The sequence below is a fragment of the Saccharomyces mikatae genome (assembly GCF_947241705.1).
Source record: "Saccharomyces mikatae IFO 1815 strain IFO1815 genome assembly, chromosome: 8".
NCBI classification, from domain to species: Eukaryota; Fungi; Ascomycota; class Saccharomycetes; order Saccharomycetales; family Saccharomycetaceae; genus Saccharomyces; species Saccharomyces mikatae.
The window spans coordinates 125,566-145,266 of NC_079263.1; the positions used below are offsets into that span (position 1 = coordinate 125,566).

Below are 19,701 nucleotides of genomic sequence, written 5' to 3' on the forward strand. Positions count from 1 at the left end.
CAACTTCTCCTTTTGCCCTTCTTTAGCCTTCTTCTTGAGTAGTCTGTACCTTCGTACGGAAACCGCTTAATGTGATACTAAAAAAGCATATTAGCCGCCAAAGGGAGATGATCTATATTAATGTTCAAACAGAGGATTGTCAGAATAAAAAATAAACAAAAAGCAGACTCAACTTAAGTTTGAATAACTATGGTTCCCAGAAAACGCTTCAGACCACTTGAATTGATGTCACCGACACATTCTAAGAGAAAAGTTCAAAAACCTCTTCAGGAGAAGACTACGAACCTGAGGGTCTCCCCACTTAATTCTAAAATAGGTAAGGATATCAGAAGCAAGGAGAGCAGGAAAACGAGAAAGACTGGTTCAGAGAACATATTCAATTCGAAACATGTCGATTTAAGAATGGAAAGCCCGCTTCCAGGCTTAAATTTTGTAAGTGACTCTCAAAAGAGCCCAGAGGCCCCAGAAATACGATGTCTAAGCAACAAATCTAGCCATACCTTGAAAAATGAAAGACAAACAATAAATGCTCCTTTATTCGATAACTCATTGAGGTTTGAGGACATCGAGCAGCCCCCAAAATCTACTTCAACACCGGTTCTTTCTCAATCATCTCAGATAAATTTAGAAGGAGAGCCGCCTATGTTTTCAGTTCCTTATTATATTGCTCCATCTCCCATGTATAATTTAAACCCGTATCAAAATTTTACTGGTAATCCTATATTCTTTACACCCTATTATAACCCAAGCTTAAATTATGCTATTCCAATTCAACGGCCAGAATTGCTATATCCAAATGTTAACATGTATGGTTCGCCACTGTTAAAAAAAGCCAGACTTCCTCCCCAAGTGCAAAGCCGGGATAAAGAACAAAATTTCGAGTATCTTCCTATATTTCCGGTCTCGATTTCTAACAATGGGGATTTTGTTGGTCAAGAAATGCCGAGGTTGACGTCAGAGCGAAACAAAAGAAGACTTTCAAACTCCCTTGATGTAGATTGTTCTGAATATGAGTCTAGCGGGCAAAAAGCAACTTGCCACGATAGTAGATCTTCTCTTGATTAAATGTATATTTTTTTTTGTAAAACTATAGTTTACTATAATAAAAAAGATTAAATCACACCTCAAGTTAAAAAATAACGACAACTGCAGGACTCGAACCTGCGCGGGCAAAGCCCAAAAGATTTCTAATCTTTCGCCTTAACCACTCGGCCAAGTTGCCTGTTTTTAATGATTGGTGTACCCTGGTTGAAACAATATAATACACGGTATATGTAATGACTGTTGTAGATGAAACTGTTGATAATTAGTAGTTTAGTATGTTGTAATAATTGAGAATAAGCCATTCTTTCTTAGATTATTACGGTGTTAGAAGATGACGCAAATGATGAGATATAGTCATCTAAATTAGTGGAAGCTGAAACGCAAGGATTGATAATGTAATAGGATAAATGAATAAGAACATATAAAACGATGATAATAATGTTTATAGAATGGTGTAGAATTGCAGATTCCCTTTTATGGATTCCTAAATCCCTGAGGAGAACTTCTAGTATATCTACATACCTAATATTATTGCCTTATAAAAAATGGAATCCCAACAATTACATCAAACTCCACTATTATCTCAATAATATACTAGTAACGTAAATACTAGTTCGTAGATGATAGTTGATTTATATTACAACATCTTGATTTCCTCTAAAGGGTTTAAAGTGTATTTCTTCGCTAGACCCATCCTGTTCTCGTGAAGTTAAGCTTCGTTGGACCAAATAATTCGTGTGACCCAGTTTCCTACCATGAGATCAGCCTCCCAGTACAGCCGGTACCTTCCCTATTCTGATTCTAACCTTTGAGTCTTAAGCGGCGCTATCAATTGTCACGTAGCAAACTTCCTTATCCAAGTGTTAGCGGAACTTCTAATCTAAACTAAAACTTGGTGTTCTATATCTATGTATTCCATCTGTATTGTAATCAACAATACTAACCCGTGCTATACCGCCTCAACGATTTGAATCTCTGTTGTATTACGGGCTCGAGTAATACCGGGATGCCTTGACAATCCTAATATACTATCTTAGGGAAGTAACTTATTGTCAAAACTGAGAGATTGGCGAATTTTGAGATGATTGTTGGGATTCCATTGTTGATAAAGGCAATAATATTAGGTATGTAGATATACTAGAAGTTCTCCTCGAGGATATAGAAATCCAATAAATGGAACTCGTAATTCTACATAATTCTGTATATGCTTTTATTGTCATTTTATATTTGTCAGTCATTATCCTATTACATTATCAATCCTTGCATTTCAGCTTCCACTTATTTCGATGACCGCTTCTCATAACTTATTGTTGGAATAAGTGATTACCACTATACATTTATTCATATAAATTGTTGTAGTTGATGACGAACATTCTTTAACATGATACTAATGATGTTGAGTAAATTAATACTAACATTCTTATGGTGATACCAATTTAAATGGAGTAGGGAAATTCTAATTATAGAATTTCCTGCACTAATAAGATAAAGATCTATTAATTGTCCAGAACTTAGTATATAAGAAGATGAGTTAACACTAAATTCTTATCATCAACACTCTGATTTATGTCTGAACCTTTTGGTTTAATACACCCAATCAGCGTGTGTTTTATATACCTCTCTTATATAGATTAAGAAGGAACGACTATTCTTAATTATTACAACTTACTAAACTACTAATTATCAACACTTATGTCATCTTATTGAGATAATAGTGGAGTTTGATGTAATTGTTGGGATTCCATTTTTTATAAGGCAATAATATTAAGTATGTAGATATACTAGAAGTTCTCCTCAGGGATTTAGGAATCCATAAAAGGGAATCTGCAATTCTACACAATTCTATAAACATTATTATCATCGTTTTATATGTTCTTATTCATTGATCCTATTACATTATCAATCCTTGCGTTTCAGCTTCCACTAATTTAGATGACTATATCTCATCATTTGCGTCATCTTCTAACACCGTATATGATAATATACTAGTAATATGACTACTAGTTAGTAGATGATAGTTGATTTATATTACAACACTTATAACACCGTATATGATAATGTACTAGTAGTATGACTACTAGTTGATAGACGATAGTTGATTTTCATTCCAACAAAAACGACTTATCAACTTAATTCACGGGATGTTACTTATCCTATATATTATATAAGATATGGTTTATACTAAATAGTGGAAGCGCGGAATCTCGGATCTAACTAATTGTTCAGGTATTTATACATTTGATTAGTTCAGCTCGGAAAAGCAGAGTTTTACCTTATGTTGTTCAATCTGTTCGTTTCGTTATAAGATTGTTTCATATGTGTTTTATGAACGTTTAGAATGATGTATTGTCATACTGACGTATCCCATCTTAAGATACAACATTCTCAAGAAGTTCTGGTCCTATAGTGTAGTGGTTATCACTTTCGGTTTTGATCCGGACAACCCCGGTTCGAATCCGGGTAGGACCTCATTTCATTGAAAATGAAAAGTGTCACAAAAGCTGTATGTGACAGCGTCTTCTTTTCCATCAAGCTTAATATTTAATTACAGTTTGGCGCTTACGGTATATCTAATAAAATAAAATAATAAAGTCAATATATGCAGAGGCACCAAAAACCCCACAAAAAGATGTCGAGTACTCAAAGTAATGTGTTAAATAACATCTCTCTAAACAGTAAGCAAAATCATAGATCGATTTCTAAGACTTGCTCAAAGGGAAAAGATGTAAAACAGAAAAACTTCAAAATGGCTTCCACAGAGATACTGGTGAATACGCAAGGAGCTGGCCATAAAGGTGAGAATATGAAATCAATGAATTTTGCAGTTAAAAGTGGAAATGACAACAGAAAACATGAGTGCAGAAATGCAACGCAGGAAAAGAAAGAGCAAGAACAAGTTTCTGAGAAGAGAGTTTCAAAGGAAGGCGTGGAAAAAAGAAGTACAAAAAATTTAAAGATAAGCACCCTTTTTATAGGAAATTTAAAACCAACTGTCACCGAGGAAATGCTAAGGAAAATATTCAGAAAGTATCAATCTTTTGAATCCGCTAAGATATGCCGTGATTTTCTTACCAAGAAATCGTTAGGTTATGGCTATTTAAACTTTAAAAATAAAAACGAAACAGAAGCTGCAAGAAAGGAATTCAATTATACAGTTTTTTTTGGCCAAGAAGTTAAAATTATGCCTTCTATGAAAAATACACTATTCAGAAAAAATATTGGAACTAATGTTTTTTTCTCAAATTTACCCCTAGACAATCCTCAACTGACCACAAGAAAATTTTATCTGATAATGATCGAGTATGGCAATGTACTCTCGTGTCTTTTAGAAAAAAGAAAAAACATTGGATTTGTTTATTTTGATAACGATATTTCTGCTAGAAATGTAATAAAAAAATACAACAACCAAGAGTTCTTTGGGAATATTATTATATGTGGAATACATTTTGACAAAGAAGTAAGAAGCAGACCTGAATTTACTAAAAGGAAAAAAATGATCGGCTCTGACATAGTTATCGAAGACGAGCTTTTAGCTAGTAAAAATTTACCAGATAATGCTCACTTAAAAACAATAATAGCAAAAAATCTACCTTCAGAATCAACACAAGAAGAAGTACTAAATTTTTTCAGTACAAGTGGCCCCGTGAAGTCTGTATTCATTTCACAGAAGCAAGCGAATGCGCCACATAGAGCGTTTGTCACGTATAAAAGCGAAGAAGACTCTAAGAAGGCACAAAAATACTTAAATAATACAGTTTTCAAAGGACAGACTATTTGGGTGGGTCCTACCAAAAATAAATCCATTCATAATAAATCGAGAACAAGCAGGAAAACAAAAGTCTATTTAAGGAGCTTAAGCTTCAATTGTAATAAAGAGTTTATTAGCCAGCTATGCTTGCAAGAAAGGATACGATTTAGCGAAATCAAGATTACAAACTACAATTCATTAAATTGGACATTCTCTGGATATATCGAGTGCCTTTCCAGCAGCGATGCTGAGAAATTATTTAATATTCTGGATAGGAGACTAATTGGAAGTAGCCTGGTTGAAGCATCATGGACAAAAAATTATGGTAACATGTTAAATGAGATAGATTATGAAGATAAGAACAACGATAATAGTTGTAGTAGCTCGATTAATATCAGTCCCATGATGCGTTTCCACTCAAGGAACTTACCAGCTTGTCAAATGCCCCTACCGTCACAGTTTCAGCAGCAATTCGTTTCCCCATTCCAACCATATTCAAACTCATGTACAAACACGAACTCACCGGTATCAACACCAATGAAACCTCATCCAGCATTTGATTTAATTACAAAAGTTAATGACAAAAAAATGGAACCAGTAGCAGAATCTAAACAAGGAAATGAGGAAATACTGGAGTCATTGAAAAAAATCATAAACAGAAACTTACAACGCATAAATATTTCTGGTTTAAATAAGGTAGAGAACTTGCGCAGCATTTCCGAGTTCATTTTCGACGTATTTTGGGATCATGATTCGGAAAGACTAGCACATTTTTTGTTAATCACAAATACTTCACCAGAATCACAAGAAATTCTGCAAAAGCAAATAATCAGGGCTGCTGAAAACCTTGGATTTCCCGTTTAAACATTCTTTGAAAGGAAGGAGAAAAAAGTTTATCAATGTATTCTTTCTGTGCAAACAATTACGTATTTCTATAATAATATAGTTTTGTTATACTTGCTATTTCAGAATTCTTTGGAGTTACTCTGAGGAAGAAAAATATAACTGAAATTAATTACATATTGATGAATTGATGGTGCATATTTATTCTCAAAATCCTTACTTTATAACGAAAACTTAACAGAAGAGATTGCTCAAACTTGCTGCATAATTATAGAAATACAAACGTTTCATAAAGAACTGAAGGAGAGCTAATGTTCAATCCACAACTCTGAAAAGAATTTCCACATATAGGAACAAAATGTATAACGACAGTCGAGCTAAGTAACTCGAACGTAATTTGCAGGAAAAATCCCTTCTTTGCCATTAGCCCTTCCTGTCCACCAATCATTTTGGGAATCAGATTTCTTCAAAATGGAAATAACGTCACCTTTTTTGAAAGCTAGATCTCCTGATTGTTCTCCTGCAAAATTATAGAGAGCGACAGCTGTTGGAGTTGACGATTTGGCACCAGAAGACTCATCGTCTATTCCTGTCATTGTCATTTTATGTGAGAGATCGTCGACATTACTGTTACTGCTGGAGTGAAATTGGCCATGACCTAGACTATAACCTCTTTCTCTACCATAACTGCGTCTATTTCCATTAGTGTTATCAAAATCCTTGCTAGAGTAGTGAGGAGGACGGGAATATCCAGCATCTCTATCATACAAGTCATCTTCCCACCGAGTGTTAGCACGTGGCTTAGTACCTCTATCTATTTGAGGTCCTTTATTGCGACTGCCATTTCTATTTGGAGGTCTTCTGTGATCATAATCTTCATCGCTGCTGTTATTATCGTCATATCCACGGGTACGTCCATAATCATAATCAAAATCATCATCATAACGACTGCGAGATCCCACTGACATCCCTCTCCTTCTTGATGCTCTTGTGTCCGGACGCATGGAGGATTCATCAGCAGAGTCAACGGAATCAGGTATGTCATCATAATAACGGCTGGTATTATCACTGTATTGGCCATCATTGTGAAAACCATCATCACTGTCATTATCACCATGGTCGCGGCGTGTAAAATTGAATGCTCTTGATTCTAAGATACGGAGCAAAGGATCAGCAGCTGGTGGAACTTTTACTCTCCCTGACAAAATCATTTTTGATGTACAATTATCACCGTAGAATTTCCGATTAGCTTCCCTTCTTTCCAAAATAGCTGAACCTTCCACAGATACTCCTGCAAACAAACCTTTACTCTTGGAATAAGCAAAAACTGCTGAGACACCACCTGTGGAAGCAGAGGCTGCTGCTTCTGCACTTCTCCCAAGAGGACCCGCGGAAACTGACACATTACCACCTAGAGTAATAGTACCAAATTCAGAAAAGGATTTCACTGCTTCTTCGGAATTCAAAATAAAAACGAAATCAGTCAATTCAACACCGACCATACCACCAGCACCGGCACCTGCCATGGCAATAGCAGAGGGGGCAGACCATGTACCATCTTTTAATCTAGCCACAATCACGCCAGATCCTGCCCTACCCGAAAACAAGAATCCTGCCTTCAAAACTGTGATAATTGCTAGGCCTTTGGCTTTTTTTAACACATATGGTGGAATGACTTGGTCTGCTCCAAATACTTGATTTGGTTTGACAAAACTTCTTAAAACTTTAGCGGCTTTCCTGTAGTAAAAATAATTAAAATTAATCAACCATAAGATTGTTAGTATATTATTTTTCAGCAACTCATAATCTATTAACAATGTACTAAGATCAGCAAACTACTTCTGACTCTTTACCTGTGTCCATTAGATTCATAAGAAGACCTGTTAAGAACAAATATATCAACATACTTGGTCTCACTTTTTAAACTTCGAGGGATTGGATTATTGATACCCATTTTTGTATTTTATATTAACGCCAGTCTTGAGGTTCTTCTTTATACAATCTAAATAGTTCTGTGTTAAATACTGTTCATAACAGGGTCTACCTAGGGGGGCGGTGAACTTTAATTCCCTTCAGGCCGTATTTGGTCACCGCCGGAGCATGTAAAAGTATAGAAAATGCATACAGACACGAAATAAAGGTAGTAAACTGGTGGAGAACATTGAATATTTAAGAGAGCAATTATAAATGACGTTATCTGGTGGTAAGGACATAGTTGATCAGATATTCGATGCTGGGTATTGGCTTGTTTCAAAAAGTGCTGTATTAAGTGGTGAAATCAAAAATCATGTTGAAAAATCAATTGAATCAATTACTGAAAAGATTTCCAACACAAAGGCTCCTCCACTACAGGAACGCAAATATAACAAGACCAAGGTCTATAAAGCATTGAGGATCGGGTTTCAGGATCACTGGAAGTTAGGCTTGGGAATTTCCGCCACATCTCTCTGCCTATACCTCGGCTATCGGACGTTCTTTAAACTTCCACCTAATTTACCTAAAGCAGAGTCCCAAGTCGTACTGATATTTGGTGACATGAACGATCCTATTATAAGGAATCAAGTGATGGATTTATATCGCAGACGATTTACGGTATACATTTGTACTGAAAATGCGGACGTTTATAAGAAACACGAAGAAGATCAGGATTTTGTATATTACATTGATCCTGGTTGTGAAAAGGACTTTGAGACTTTTTTTCTTGATGTACCAAGATTGGCATCAATATTGTTCATGCCAAGGTTGTCATACCATCCATCTGGAGTAATTTCGTGTGACTCATTGGAATCTGAAATCCATTCAAGTATTTTTGTGTACTATCAAGCATTATTAACCGTCATACCTCATTTGAAGAGAAGTACCCAGCTAATCTTATTCAATCCTTCTTTGACTTCGGAGCTAAATCTAGTTCATCATAGTACTGAAATTATAACATCAGGGATAATCAACTCACTATTTAAAATTTTCAAGAAATATCGGAAATTAAATGTGTCCATGCTCAAGCTTGGCGTTCTGCAAATTGGATCGCAGCCATCAAATTACAAGTTTCTAACAATGCCCGGCTCAGATATTCACGAGGCCTTACATTACCCAGTTTATAAAATGATAATGAGTGCGAATGGGTATAGACTACGGCAACTGTTAATGTGGTTAACGACTTTAGGTGGCTGGAATAGTGTTTATTATTGCGGTCGTTTCAGTTATTTAGTCTCATGGCCACTCGCATCACTTATCTTGAACCATCATACATGTTTGTCTTTCAAGCGTTTCAAAAGAAGTCTGGCTAGAACCTATAATGGTATTATCTCGCTTCTTCCCAAGTCATCTTCCAAGTCATTCAAATAACGTCTTTGACTAGATACTAATTGCCTATATCTATATACCTATAAATAACACAATCCGGAAATGCGTAATAACAATGTTGAAAGATGTTAAATTATTCCCGAAGGTGTATTAGCGGTTCGCCAGAAATTTCAAACCTGACAACACACTCACCTATAAGGTCACCTCCTGTTAATTTAGTTGAGATCTTAGGCTATTCAATTGTTTTAATATAGCAGATTTAGCAGTCCCGCCAGTAGCGTCTCTTCTTTCAACGCTTTGTTCAAAGTTAAAAGTTTCAAAAAGATCTTCAGCAAATCTTGGATCGATCTTTTGATATTGTTCTAAAGTCAATTTATCAATACCACTTAGGCCCAACTTTTCAGCAGTGGCGACACATTCACCAGAAATATGGTGGGTCTCCCTGAATGGAACGCCCTTTCTGACTAAGTAATCTGCCAGATCGGTAGCCAACATATCCATAGTTAATGCAGCTTCCATCTTCTCCTTATTTACATTCAAGGTAGAGATAACACCCGTAGCAATCAGCATAGAGTGTTCAACAGTAGTTAAACAATCGAACAGTGGCTCTTTGTCTTCCTGCATGTCTTTATCGTAGGTAGATGGGATACCCTTCAAACTCATCAAGAATCCTGTTAGATCACCAAATACCCTACCGGACTTACCTCTCAACAACTCCAGCGAGTCTGCATTTTTCTTTTGAGGCATTAAGGAGGAACCTGTCGAATAGGCGTCACTTAACTGTATGAAACCAAACTCAGCCGTACAGTATATAATCAAATCTTCAGCAAAACGGGAAATATGGTTCATGAATAAGGTCCCCCAAAACATCAACTCCACGATGAAATCTCTATCAGAGACAGCAACTAAGGAGTTACCAATAACACTATTGAAACCTAGACCCTCAGCCAAGAATTCTCTATCAATACCATAAGGGTGTCCAGCAAGAGCACCTGCACCCAATGGTGATTGATTCAATCTATGTAGAATCTGGCCCAGTCTTTTGTAATCTTCCGTGAAGTAAGTTGCGTAAGAACTCAACCAATGAGACCATCTAATAGGCTGCGCTCTTTGCAAATGTGTGTAACCTGGCATCAATATGTCTATTTCACCTTCTGCCCTTTTGATTAGAACGTCAACCAAGCCCTTCAGGGCTGGAAAGAGTGTACCATTGACAACGTCACGACAGTAAATTCTCAAGTCAGTAACAACTTGGTCATTACGAGACCTGCCGGTGTGGACTTTACCGGCAATATCACGCCCAATCAATTCTCCAAGGCGTCTTTCATTTGCAGTATGAATGTCTTCATCGTTTGGATGACGGACAAATTTGTCAGCATCCCACTCTTTCTTAATATCAGCTAAACCTTCATGGATCTTGGCCAATTCTGCCTCTGTGAGAAGACCCAACTTTTGCAAACCCGCAGTATATACCTTGGTTCCCTCCAAGTCTGCTTTGTACATCTTATAATCATATGGAAGAGAGGCATTGTAAAGGTGCATCAAGGGATCAGTTTCACCGGTAAATCTTCCACCCCATAGTTTTTGAGAACCATCCGACATATTTGCTTCAATCTTATTTATGTGACTTTTTGCTTTAGAACTCTTCAATTGACGATAGTCTTTCCTAGCTGCAAAGGGACAGCCTTATCTCAAAACTCATTATTCGGTAATGTTTTATAATCTTTTTTTTTTTCACATGTTCAATTTCGTGCCAGGTTATCCAAAAAGTGACTCATTCATTCAACTATTCATGATCATCGAGATCATGGAAATGTGTAACTCTTACAGACCATTAAACAAGATAAGGGCTAGAAGAAAATACATTGGGCCTGAAATGATGGAAGGCTTGAAAGAACAAAAACTAATAAGTATCAATGGCAAATGTTCATTGTTGTGACGCCAGTTATTGCGCGAATCAAACAATAGTCAGGGAAGGGGGAGGAACGTAAATATTAATCGATATAAATATTTCTATGTAAATAAGTATTCATGTATTCTTCGGCGACAAAAGATCATGGCCTACATCTACCACTGAAACGTGGGTACAAGGAGCAATCTCTAACAGTGAATCTGTCACATAACCATGCCAAGATACGTTCGGTACCGATACCGTAACCACCGTGTGGGCAAGTACCGTATTTTCTTTGGTCGATGAACCAGTAGTAAGAGTCTGTGTTGATACCCTCACGCTTAAAGCCTGCCATTAGCTCGTCCATGTCTTCGATTCTCATGGAACCACCAGTGATTTCACCAACATTTGGCATCAAAACGTCCACGGATTCAGTGACACGGGGATCGTCAGAACAACGCTTCATGTAAAAAGATTTGATCTCCACAGGGAATCTGGTCAAAAAGATTGGGACACCGATGGTGTCAGTCATCTTTCTTTCAGCAGCCTCTGCGATATCGTCACCAAATTTGAAGTCTTCACCCTCTTCGTTCTTGATGTTGTGCTCGTTCAACCACGTGATTGCATCCTTGTACTCTAATCTCATGAAGGGAGCCTCTGGGGCCTTGAAGCTAGGATTCAATTGTTTTACAAGTGGACCAGCAATTGGATCCTCCAGAACGTATTGGACAGATTTGACAATCAAGGTTTCAATGTGATTTAATAGGTCATCAAAAGTCAAAAAGGCCAATTCGGCTTCAATATGGGTATATTCAGACAAATGTCTTCTTGTATGGGACTTTTCGGCTCTGAAAGATTCTTGGATGGTATATACATCACCTAGGGCGGCCAAACAGGTTTCCAAGTATAGTTGAGAACTTTGAGTCAAGTAAGCTTCTTCATTGTAGTAGTTCATCTTAAATAGAGTTGAACCACCTTCGACTTGTGTTTGCACCATGCATGGTGGAGTGACCTCAGTTAAATGCTCTTCATCGTAAACACGTCTAATACTCTTCAATAGAGCAGCGCGGACTTTCATGACTGCAGACAAAGCATCTCCTCTCAAGGCCAAATGACGTTGGTCCAACAGTAAGGAGGGATCTGAGCCCTCTGCAATTTTATTGGTGAAGGAATCTTCCCCACCAGGCGCCAAACCCACCACTTCATAGTAGTCCACGTCCAATTCAACACCACCTGGAGCGGTTTTACCCTCAGGCAATTTGACTACGGTACCGTATAGAGTAACAGTGGATTCCAAAGTTAGTTCCAAAGTTTGTTGAGCCAAGGCCAAGTCACCCGACAAGACACACTGGATAAAACCAGAACCATCTCTAAGGACAACAAAAACAACTTTCTTATTAGAACGTAATCTGTGGATCCAACCAGAAATCTTGACTCTTTGGCCGACCTTGGCATAAGAATCGTGGATTCTAGTCTTGATGGCAGCTGGCAATGATTCGTTCTCCTTGATCGTGATATTCAAAGCAGACAATTGCTTGGCAGCATTTTCCGCCTCTTTTTGCTGCTTTTTCAACTCCTGTTCCTTTTGCTTAACTGCCTTTTTCTTCAAACCGTCACAGCCCTTACGAGCCTTCTTCAAAGCAGAAGCACTGATTTCTTGATACTCGTTTTCTTCTGCCTTGAAAACTAAAAGCTTAGGTTCAGTGCTGTCGCTCTTCTGTTGCGATGCGAACAAAGCATATGCTGCAGTTTTGAACGGTTGATCTTGCGAACCAGCGGTGGTTAATTCGTCAACACCGGTAGCCTCCTTAATGTACAAAGATGACATGTTTAAAAAATCAGAACGGAGATTGCCTTACTGCTTGCAATAAACACCAAAACAATCAACCCCAATCAACACTACCCGACATTCCAGGCAGAGCAAGTCCTCTTATACCTTCTTGATCGTCATTGTTGGTTGGATTAGTCACAGTCTCGAAACTATCAGGGCCCAGATCGTTAAGCACGATGGAAAATTTTTCACTTTTTGCGTCCGCCTGGAGACGCGCTATGGTTTTTTTGAAAAATTGAGAAATTGGATAAGCGATGCTTGAGTCACAGAGTGTCTTAGCCTTCGATTGGAAGTGTGTATGTTGCGTTTGGCAGGATTGTTGCTGGCGGCCTGAAAAGCTTTTCCTACAAGAGAATATAGAGGACATTGTACTTTAGTGTTTTGACACATTATATACTAACAAATAGGTTCACAGTAGAAGAGTCGAATAACAAACCAAAAAAATGCCAGTCTCTGAAGCGTTCACCAAGTTGTGTGTGAATGAAAAGCCTGCTGCTGAATCTGCCGTTGCAGTGAAATCTTTGGTCTTCAAGCCAAAGACTCCGAAGTCAGTTGTCCCTGTTCCTATCGTCGTGGTGGCTTTGCAATCTACCACGACTCCTTCTGCATTGATTGCTAATGCTACTTCTACCAAAGATCCTAGATTGGCTCGCGATGATTTAGTTAAGCAAGCTTTCCAATCTGAATCTGCCAGAGCTTTCATCTTGGGGGACCTGGCTAACGCCACGTCCGATTTTCACTTGCTAATCGATCATGAGTTGGGTACTGTAGATGGCGATACTATCTTGCAGTTGAACGACAGTACTTTCATGAAGAAATCAGATATGATGAAGTTCCTAAGCGATTTTCAGAATTCCCAAAAAGTGGTTGATTTCTCTCAAGAGGTTGCTAAGGAAACGCCCACAGAAGGCAAGAAACAACAAAAAAAGCAACAAGCTTCTAAGGCAACTACTGCAGCTGCAGCTGCTGGTTTGGAAGACGCCAAGCTTATCGGTATCACTGTGGACAAGGCCTTAGACTTCCCAGGCTGGTACCAACAAATCTTGACCAAAGGTGAAATGTTGGACTACTACGATGTTTCTGGTTGTTACATCTTGAGGCCTCCATCTTATGCTATTTGGGAAAACATCCAAAAATGGTTCGACGATAAAATCAAGGCCATTGGCGTACAGAACGCCTACTTTCCAATGTTTGTCTCCTCGCGTGTGTTGGAAAAGGAAAAGGATCATGTTGAAGGTTTCGCTCCCGAGGTCGCTTGGGTCACCAGAGCTGGCTCTTCTGAATTGGAAGAACCGATTGCCATCAGACCAACTTCTGAGACTGTTATGTATCCATACTATGCCAAATGGGTTCAGTCTTATAGAGATTTACCTTTGAAATTGAACCAGTGGAATTCTGTGGTCAGATGGGAATTCAAGCATCCTCAACCTTTCTTAAGAACCAGGGAATTTTTGTGGCAAGAAGGTCACACTGCTCATTTGAATGCTAAGGATGCCGAAGAGGAAGTTCTGCAAATCTTGGATTTCTACGCCGGGGTATACGAAGAGTTGTTAGCTGTTCCTGTGGTTAAAGGTAGAAAGACTGAAAAGGAAAAGTTTGCTGGTGGTGACTTCACAACCACTTGTGAAGGTTACATTCCACAAACTGGTCGTGGTATTCAAGGTGCTACTTCTCACCATTTGGGCCAAAACTTTTCTAAGATGTTCAATTTATCGGTAGAAAACCCCCTAGGTTCCGACCATCCCAAGATCTTTGCTTACCAGAACTCATGGGGGTTATCCACCCGTGTCATTGGTGTCATGGTCATGATCCATTCCGATAATAAGGGTTTAGTTATCCCTCCAAGAGTGTCCCAATTTCAATCCGTTGTCATTCCTGTGGGTATCACAAAGAAGACTTCTGACGAACAACGTAAACACATCCATGAAACCGCTAGAAGCGTGGAATCTCGTTTGAAGAAGGCTGGTATTAGATCCTTTGGTGACTACAACGATAATTACACCCCAGGCTGGAAATTTTCACAATACGAATTAAAGGGTATTCCAATTCGTATCGAATTGGGTCCTAAGGATATTGAAAAAAACCAAGTCGTTGTCGTCCGTAGAAATGACGCGAAGAAATACGTTGTTTCCTTCGACGAATTGGAAGTTCGTATCCCAGAGATCTTGGAAGAAATGCAAGGAGATTTATTTAAGAAAGCTAAGGAACTATTCGATACACACAGAGTTATTGTTGAAGAATGGAAGGATTTTGTCCCAGCATTGAACAAGAAAAACGTTATCTTAGCACCATGGTGTGGCGTTATGGAATGTGAAGAAGATATAAAGGAGTCTTCTGCTAAGAAAGACGATGGTGAAGAATTTGAGGAAGATGACAAATCTCCAAGCATGGGTGCCAAGTCCTTGTGTATTCCATTCAACCAACCTGTATTGAATGAAGGTCAAAAATGTATCAAGTGTGAACGTACTGCTGTCAACTACTGTATGTTTGGTCGTTCTTATTAGTTGCATACCACTTATCATTCCATATATAGATTTTTATTTGTGCTTTTTGTCTTTCTAAAAATCAATATCATCATGTCCTAATTAATACTAAGCTGTTACATGCATCTTGTTCTTCATTTCCATACCTTCGTGTTGGTAAATTTGTACATCAATGAAGCGGTCCTTATGTACACTTTTTTCACATTATATGGGCTTGAGAAAGGTATCAAAAAGATAACTTGGACGAGTCCGGAATCGAACCGGAGACCTCTCCCATGCTAAGGGAGCGCGCTACCGACTACGCCACACGCCCAAACAATTAGTTGAAAATTATTCTAATGATTGTGGCCAACAAGAGTAAATCAATAATCGGAAGAAAACACTCTGACGTGAAGAAAGATTCAAGAAGAATTCAAGAAGGGCATACAAGAATTTGGAGAGCCATTTTATTTGTTGGAATAAGTGATTACAACTATATGTTCTTCGTATAAGTGGGAGTAGGCAAGTTTTTATAATAGAAATTACCGCAGTAATGAGATAGAAATCGATTAATTGATCGGAACTTAGTATATAAGACGATAAGCCAGAACTAGAATCTTATCATTAATTTTCCGAATTATGTTTTAACCATTAGGCGTAACACAACCAATTATCGCGTGTTTTATATACTTCTCTTACATAACTTAAGAAAGAACGACTTATTCTTAATTATTAGAACCTACTAAACTACTAATTATCAACATTATTCTTAACCAGCAAGGCGTAAGCTTTTACTATTTTGAACTTTGCTCTGAACAAATGCCATTTAAAACCCTGATTTTGCACCTCAAGCTAAAAGGAATATATGAAGCTGCTTGGGACTCACTTGACTGGGGAACATTGTTGCAAAGTCTAAAAGGTTAATTTAATTGATTAAAAGTAAATTTATATTTATATATTTAGATAAAAGAAGATGACCTTAACTATACAAAAAATAAATTAACTTACTTTCTTCTGAAAGAAGTACCTTCAGATAATTTGGCCTTACCACCGGTTGGAGTACATAAGACGGTAGAGCATGATTCACAAGTAACAGCAGTTTGAGCATGAGAAAAAACAGTGGTGATGTTCAAACAACCTGGACATTTGACATCCAAGAAGTAAGATCTTGGACCTTGAACCAAAGTCTTTAACTTGTGCTTTCTGGCTTCAGAAGCAGCAGTTGGGTGCAACAAATCTTGAACTAAAACCTGTAATAAAGAAAATGAAAGCGAAAAACAGTTAAGTGTTTCAAAAAAAAAAATGTTAGTAATCTGAAAAATGGGGAGGGTAGAATATACAAGAAAAGTGAAAGGAGTTAGGAAAAATATAAGCATTTTCTGCTGCAAAAATATAATTCTAAATCATTTCGTAGCGAGGTATCCATTATTAAGAGCCCTGATCTTCAAACCGCTGATGATTCCTGTTCTTATGCGAATGAATATTCAATGTAGCCAATACCATAACCGTATCATCATAGTTGATTCCAAACACATTTCAGCCTTAATACAAAGCCTTTTTACCCAATCAGTGGGAACACTTTAATTTTAGTTCTTGAAAAAATACATTATTAGTTCCATGTGTTATTTGTTGACTTTATAGCTATTTACACCTTCTGCTTAAACATTGGATATCAACTAATATTTTCTTTTCCTCTTTCATTTTAGTTTACTCGTATCTTTTTTGATGAGGTTATATGTTTATCTAATTCCTGGAGTATCATTCCTTCTACTTCCTTCCAATCGAATATTTTAACGTCTTTTTCACATACCATATTGATCTAATATATATGCACTAATTATCTGGTGTTCTTTGTAATCTTTTAATAAAATAAGCACTTTGAAGAAATCCTAACGTATAATAATAGTTACAGATAATGTTAAGGACTTTCAAGACGCAGCAGACATCAAAGATGTGAGCTAACCTACTAAAGCAAGGGCCGAGAAAGGTGAGCGGATCCAAGGAGAGGATCGCACTGTTTCCTACTATCCACCGCGCCTAGAGAGAGTTTCCTCCCAGAAGCGACACAACCTACCTGGAGAATGGGGGGCATTAGTTAGGCAGACTCCCTCGAAATGGGAGGCAAACAAAACCTACAGTGGTCTGGGTTGAATGTCACTGCGCTTTTCATTTTTCTTTAGGAAAATTTCACTACTGATAATTTTTCCGTTCTTTTTTTCTAAGACAAAAGATGTACGGGGTTCATATGTGTATGGGTTCATATGTATAATACCGTCCACTTTTAAATTTTCCTGTATTGGGAGAATAAAGATATCATTCCTTATATGACACATACATAAAAAGTAAATAGGAATCGACAATCGATACTGATTTGCACGGTTTTTTTGGTCAAGTCATTTTTTTATCTTCCTTCAAAGATATATATATATATATATATGTATACATTTATATATATATATATGTATACATTTATATACAGTCTTGTCGGTTTCCCATGTCACATTACACAACATGCCGTAAAGCATTTCTTCAATTTCTTCTTCTCAGCATTCGGTGGGCTTTTGATTGACTGTCGAGTAGTGAAGTTTTTTGTCAAAAACTTCTTTACCGGCAAAGGCTCAATATTTTTTGTTCTGCGACTTTTTGAGCCAACGGAAGAAGTCGTTGTTGAGAAGCTTTCAACCCTTTTACTGACGCTTTGTTCAGCTTCGATATCGTGAGCGTTTCTTTCGCCTGGTAAGATAGATAAATCATCAGCTGGATGATTCTTGCTTATGAAACCTTGCAAAAGTTTTCTGCGGTCGCTTTTAGATTTTTCGATTTTTAATAACGCTGCAAACAACAAGTCTTCAATGTTTGCATCAAGCTTGGAGGATATTTCAAAATAATCCAAACAGTGTGGCGAGAAATTCAGTTCTCGAAGGAATGCTAAAATTTTGTCATAACTGACGCTCCTTTCTGCAGTCAGGTCACATTTCGTACATGCTATGATTATGGGAATATTTATTTGACATTCCAAGCTTACCTGATGAATAATACAAATATAGGATTCTAAGCTAGCAAAGGAGCTGGCATTGGTAGAATCAAAACATAATATAACTGCATCAGACTGCTTGATCTGAATAGTAGTTAATTCCGAATGGTATGAAACCTCCATCCGATTAGTGTCAAAAATTTGAACATCAATGTTCATAGGTCTTCCAGCAATCGGTTTATTATCACACGTAATAGCATTTGTAAGATATTCTTTCAGCAGGCCACTACGGTTCTGAACAGTTTTGTTAGCCCCTTTCATGACAGACTCGTCGATGTCACACTCGAAGATGTTGGGTAACTGTGATTTTATTTCAAGGGTCCGGCAGTATTTTATTAAAGAATCAAATTGAATAGTCTTATGATAGAGATCCGAAACCCTATAATTATTAGAATCTGTTATTTGAAATGAATTATTTAACCAACTGCGAACCAGAGACGTTTTTCCTGAGTGATCATCCCCAATTACACTAATTTTGGAAGATTTTAAATCGAAGCATCTTAAGATTAAAGATGGATCTTCTCTGCATAATGAGCGTGCAATCATAATGTTAGACCTATATTAATCAACACTAATATAGTAATTATAATGAAAAAAAATTGAAAAAAAGAAGGTAAGAAAGCAAGGTAATTATCACCAAGTGAAATTTTTAGCATTATTTCTAGAATAAGTTCATATGCTCTGCATTTCTTTAAATATACTTCTGCAAATAGATTGTCTCAAATTCTCACAAATGCCAATGTAACTAAAGTAATACAAACGGCTCAAAAACCTTTGACCAGCTACATGTAAAGTGTCATTAAAAAAAAAAGTATAGGGAACTTTTACGACAATCCTTTGCGAGCGATCTTAATGCGGCAAAGTTATTTTTACAAGTCATCCCTATCAAAAGTACTAAAAAAAGAAGAACATATTGTATGCACGGCATAAATGGGCGCTTACTAGTCAAAGTAGCAGCATTTAAACGGAGTCCATTCATCTTTTTCTTTACACATCCTCTCAAATATACGCAGGTGCCCATAGAATTACACTCGAACACTCCTTATTGAAGATCGTTCGATCATTACGTCTGAACGATTTTTCGTCCGCTAGAATCTTAGGTGAACCTTGCTTGGTGTATAACACGACTAGCTCGACTGTCATGACGCAGGTAAAATTGATGAGCTCCGTCTGCATATTTTTTTTTCTTTTTACAGCAGTAGTACCGCATCTTTCCCTATCGGGCTAAGGAATTTTAAACTTTTAGTGCAAGAAAAAACTCGTAGGAATACACATTTCTACATTTCCTTGCCGAATACCATGGTTTCTCAGATCACGCAAAGGAACTTTCCCAGGTTTTAATATATTGTCAAAATAAAATTATTTTTAACATTTATTTGAAAGGCAATACGTGCCTTCTTCTCCTTTATAATAGACGAAACATATATACTTCTTCAAAATAGGGACCAAAGCTATAACTTGAAAAGAGGGGTATATTATCGGACTACCTCGTATAGCAAAAACGGATACGTGTTAAAAGAAAAAGGCCAAAAGGGAGCCGAGACC

General features: G+C 37.4%; 9 protein-coding genes and 3 non-coding genes across 12 annotated transcripts; 5 read left to right on the forward strand and 7 right to left on the reverse strand.

Annotated features, from left to right (window-relative positions):
- Nucleotides 1–189: 189 nt before the first annotated feature.
- SPO13 (Spo13p) lies at nt 190–1,065 on the forward strand (the record flags this gene model as incomplete). The annotated part of the gene is made up of 1 exon (XM_056222859.1): nt 190–1,065. One exon carries the CDS (start codon nt 190–192, stop codon nt 1,063–1,065), a length of 876 nt encoding a protein of 291 aa, XP_056082508.1.
- A 75-nt stretch (nt 1,066–1,140) lies between these two features.
- Nucleotides 1,141–1,222, reverse strand: Smki_8.trna4S. The gene has a single exon. It is a non-coding gene; the product is annotated as a tRNA-Ser (tRNA).
- Nucleotides 1,223–3,441: 2,219 nt separating this feature from the next.
- Nucleotides 3,442–3,513, forward strand: Smki_8.trna5Q. The gene has a single exon. It is a non-coding gene; the product is annotated as a tRNA-Gln (tRNA).
- Nucleotides 3,514–3,673: 160 nt separating this feature from the next.
- Nucleotides 3,674–5,656, forward strand: MIP6 (Mip6p; the record flags this gene model as incomplete). Its single annotated transcript, XM_056222860.1, has 1 exon — nt 3,674–5,656. The coding sequence occupies one exon, from the start codon at nt 3,674–3,676 to the stop codon at nt 5,654–5,656; it is 1,983 nt and encodes a 660-aa protein (XP_056082509.1).
- A 356-nt stretch (nt 5,657–6,012) lies between these two features.
- Nucleotides 6,013–7,589, reverse strand: YSC84 (Ysc84p; the record flags this gene model as incomplete). Its single annotated transcript, XM_056222861.1, has 2 exons — nt 6,013–7,372; nt 7,543–7,589. The coding sequence occupies 2 exons, from the start codon at nt 7,587–7,589 to the stop codon at nt 6,013–6,015; spliced, it is 1,407 nt and encodes a 468-aa protein (XP_056082510.1).
- A 233-nt stretch (nt 7,590–7,822) lies between these two features.
- Nucleotides 7,823–8,980, forward strand: YSC83 (Ysc83p; the record flags this gene model as incomplete). Its single annotated transcript, XM_056222862.1, has 1 exon — nt 7,823–8,980. One exon carries the CDS (start codon nt 7,823–7,825, stop codon nt 8,978–8,980), a length of 1,158 nt encoding a protein of 385 aa, XP_056082511.1.
- A 168-nt stretch (nt 8,981–9,148) lies between these two features.
- ARG4 (argininosuccinate lyase ARG4) lies at nt 9,149–10,540 on the reverse strand (the record flags this gene model as incomplete). Its single annotated transcript, XM_056222863.1, has 1 exon — nt 9,149–10,540. The coding sequence occupies one exon, from the start codon at nt 10,538–10,540 to the stop codon at nt 9,149–9,151; it is 1,392 nt and encodes a 463-aa protein (XP_056082512.1).
- Nucleotides 10,541–10,992: 452 nt separating this feature from the next.
- Nucleotides 10,993–12,657, reverse strand: DED81 (asparagine--tRNA ligase DED81; the record flags this gene model as incomplete). The annotated part of the gene is made up of 1 exon (XM_056222865.1): nt 10,993–12,657. One exon carries the CDS (start codon nt 12,655–12,657, stop codon nt 10,993–10,995), a length of 1,665 nt encoding a protein of 554 aa, XP_056082513.1.
- A 446-nt stretch (nt 12,658–13,103) lies between these two features.
- SMKI08G0620 (proline--tRNA ligase) lies at nt 13,104–15,164 on the forward strand (the record flags this gene model as incomplete). Its single annotated transcript, XM_056222866.1, has 1 exon — nt 13,104–15,164. One exon carries the CDS (start codon nt 13,104–13,106, stop codon nt 15,162–15,164), a length of 2,061 nt encoding a protein of 686 aa, XP_056082514.1.
- Nucleotides 15,165–15,383: 219 nt separating this feature from the next.
- Nucleotides 15,384–15,456, reverse strand: Smki_8.trna6A. The gene has a single exon. It is a non-coding gene; the product is annotated as a tRNA-Ala (tRNA).
- A 670-nt stretch (nt 15,457–16,126) lies between these two features.
- Nucleotides 16,127–16,935, reverse strand: RPS27B (40S ribosomal protein eS27; the record flags this gene model as incomplete). The annotated part of the gene is made up of 2 exons (XM_056222867.1): nt 16,127–16,372; nt 16,933–16,935. 2 exons carry the CDS (start codon nt 16,933–16,935, stop codon nt 16,127–16,129), a joined length of 249 nt encoding a protein of 82 aa, XP_056082515.1.
- Nucleotides 16,936–17,619: 684 nt separating this feature from the next.
- On the reverse strand, nt 17,620–18,702 carry SMKI08G0650 (uncharacterized protein; the record flags this gene model as incomplete). Its single annotated transcript, XM_056222868.1, has 1 exon — nt 17,620–18,702. The coding sequence occupies one exon, from the start codon at nt 18,700–18,702 to the stop codon at nt 17,620–17,622; it is 1,083 nt and encodes a 360-aa protein (XP_056082516.1).
- Between the last annotated feature and the right edge of the window lie 999 nt (nt 18,703–19,701).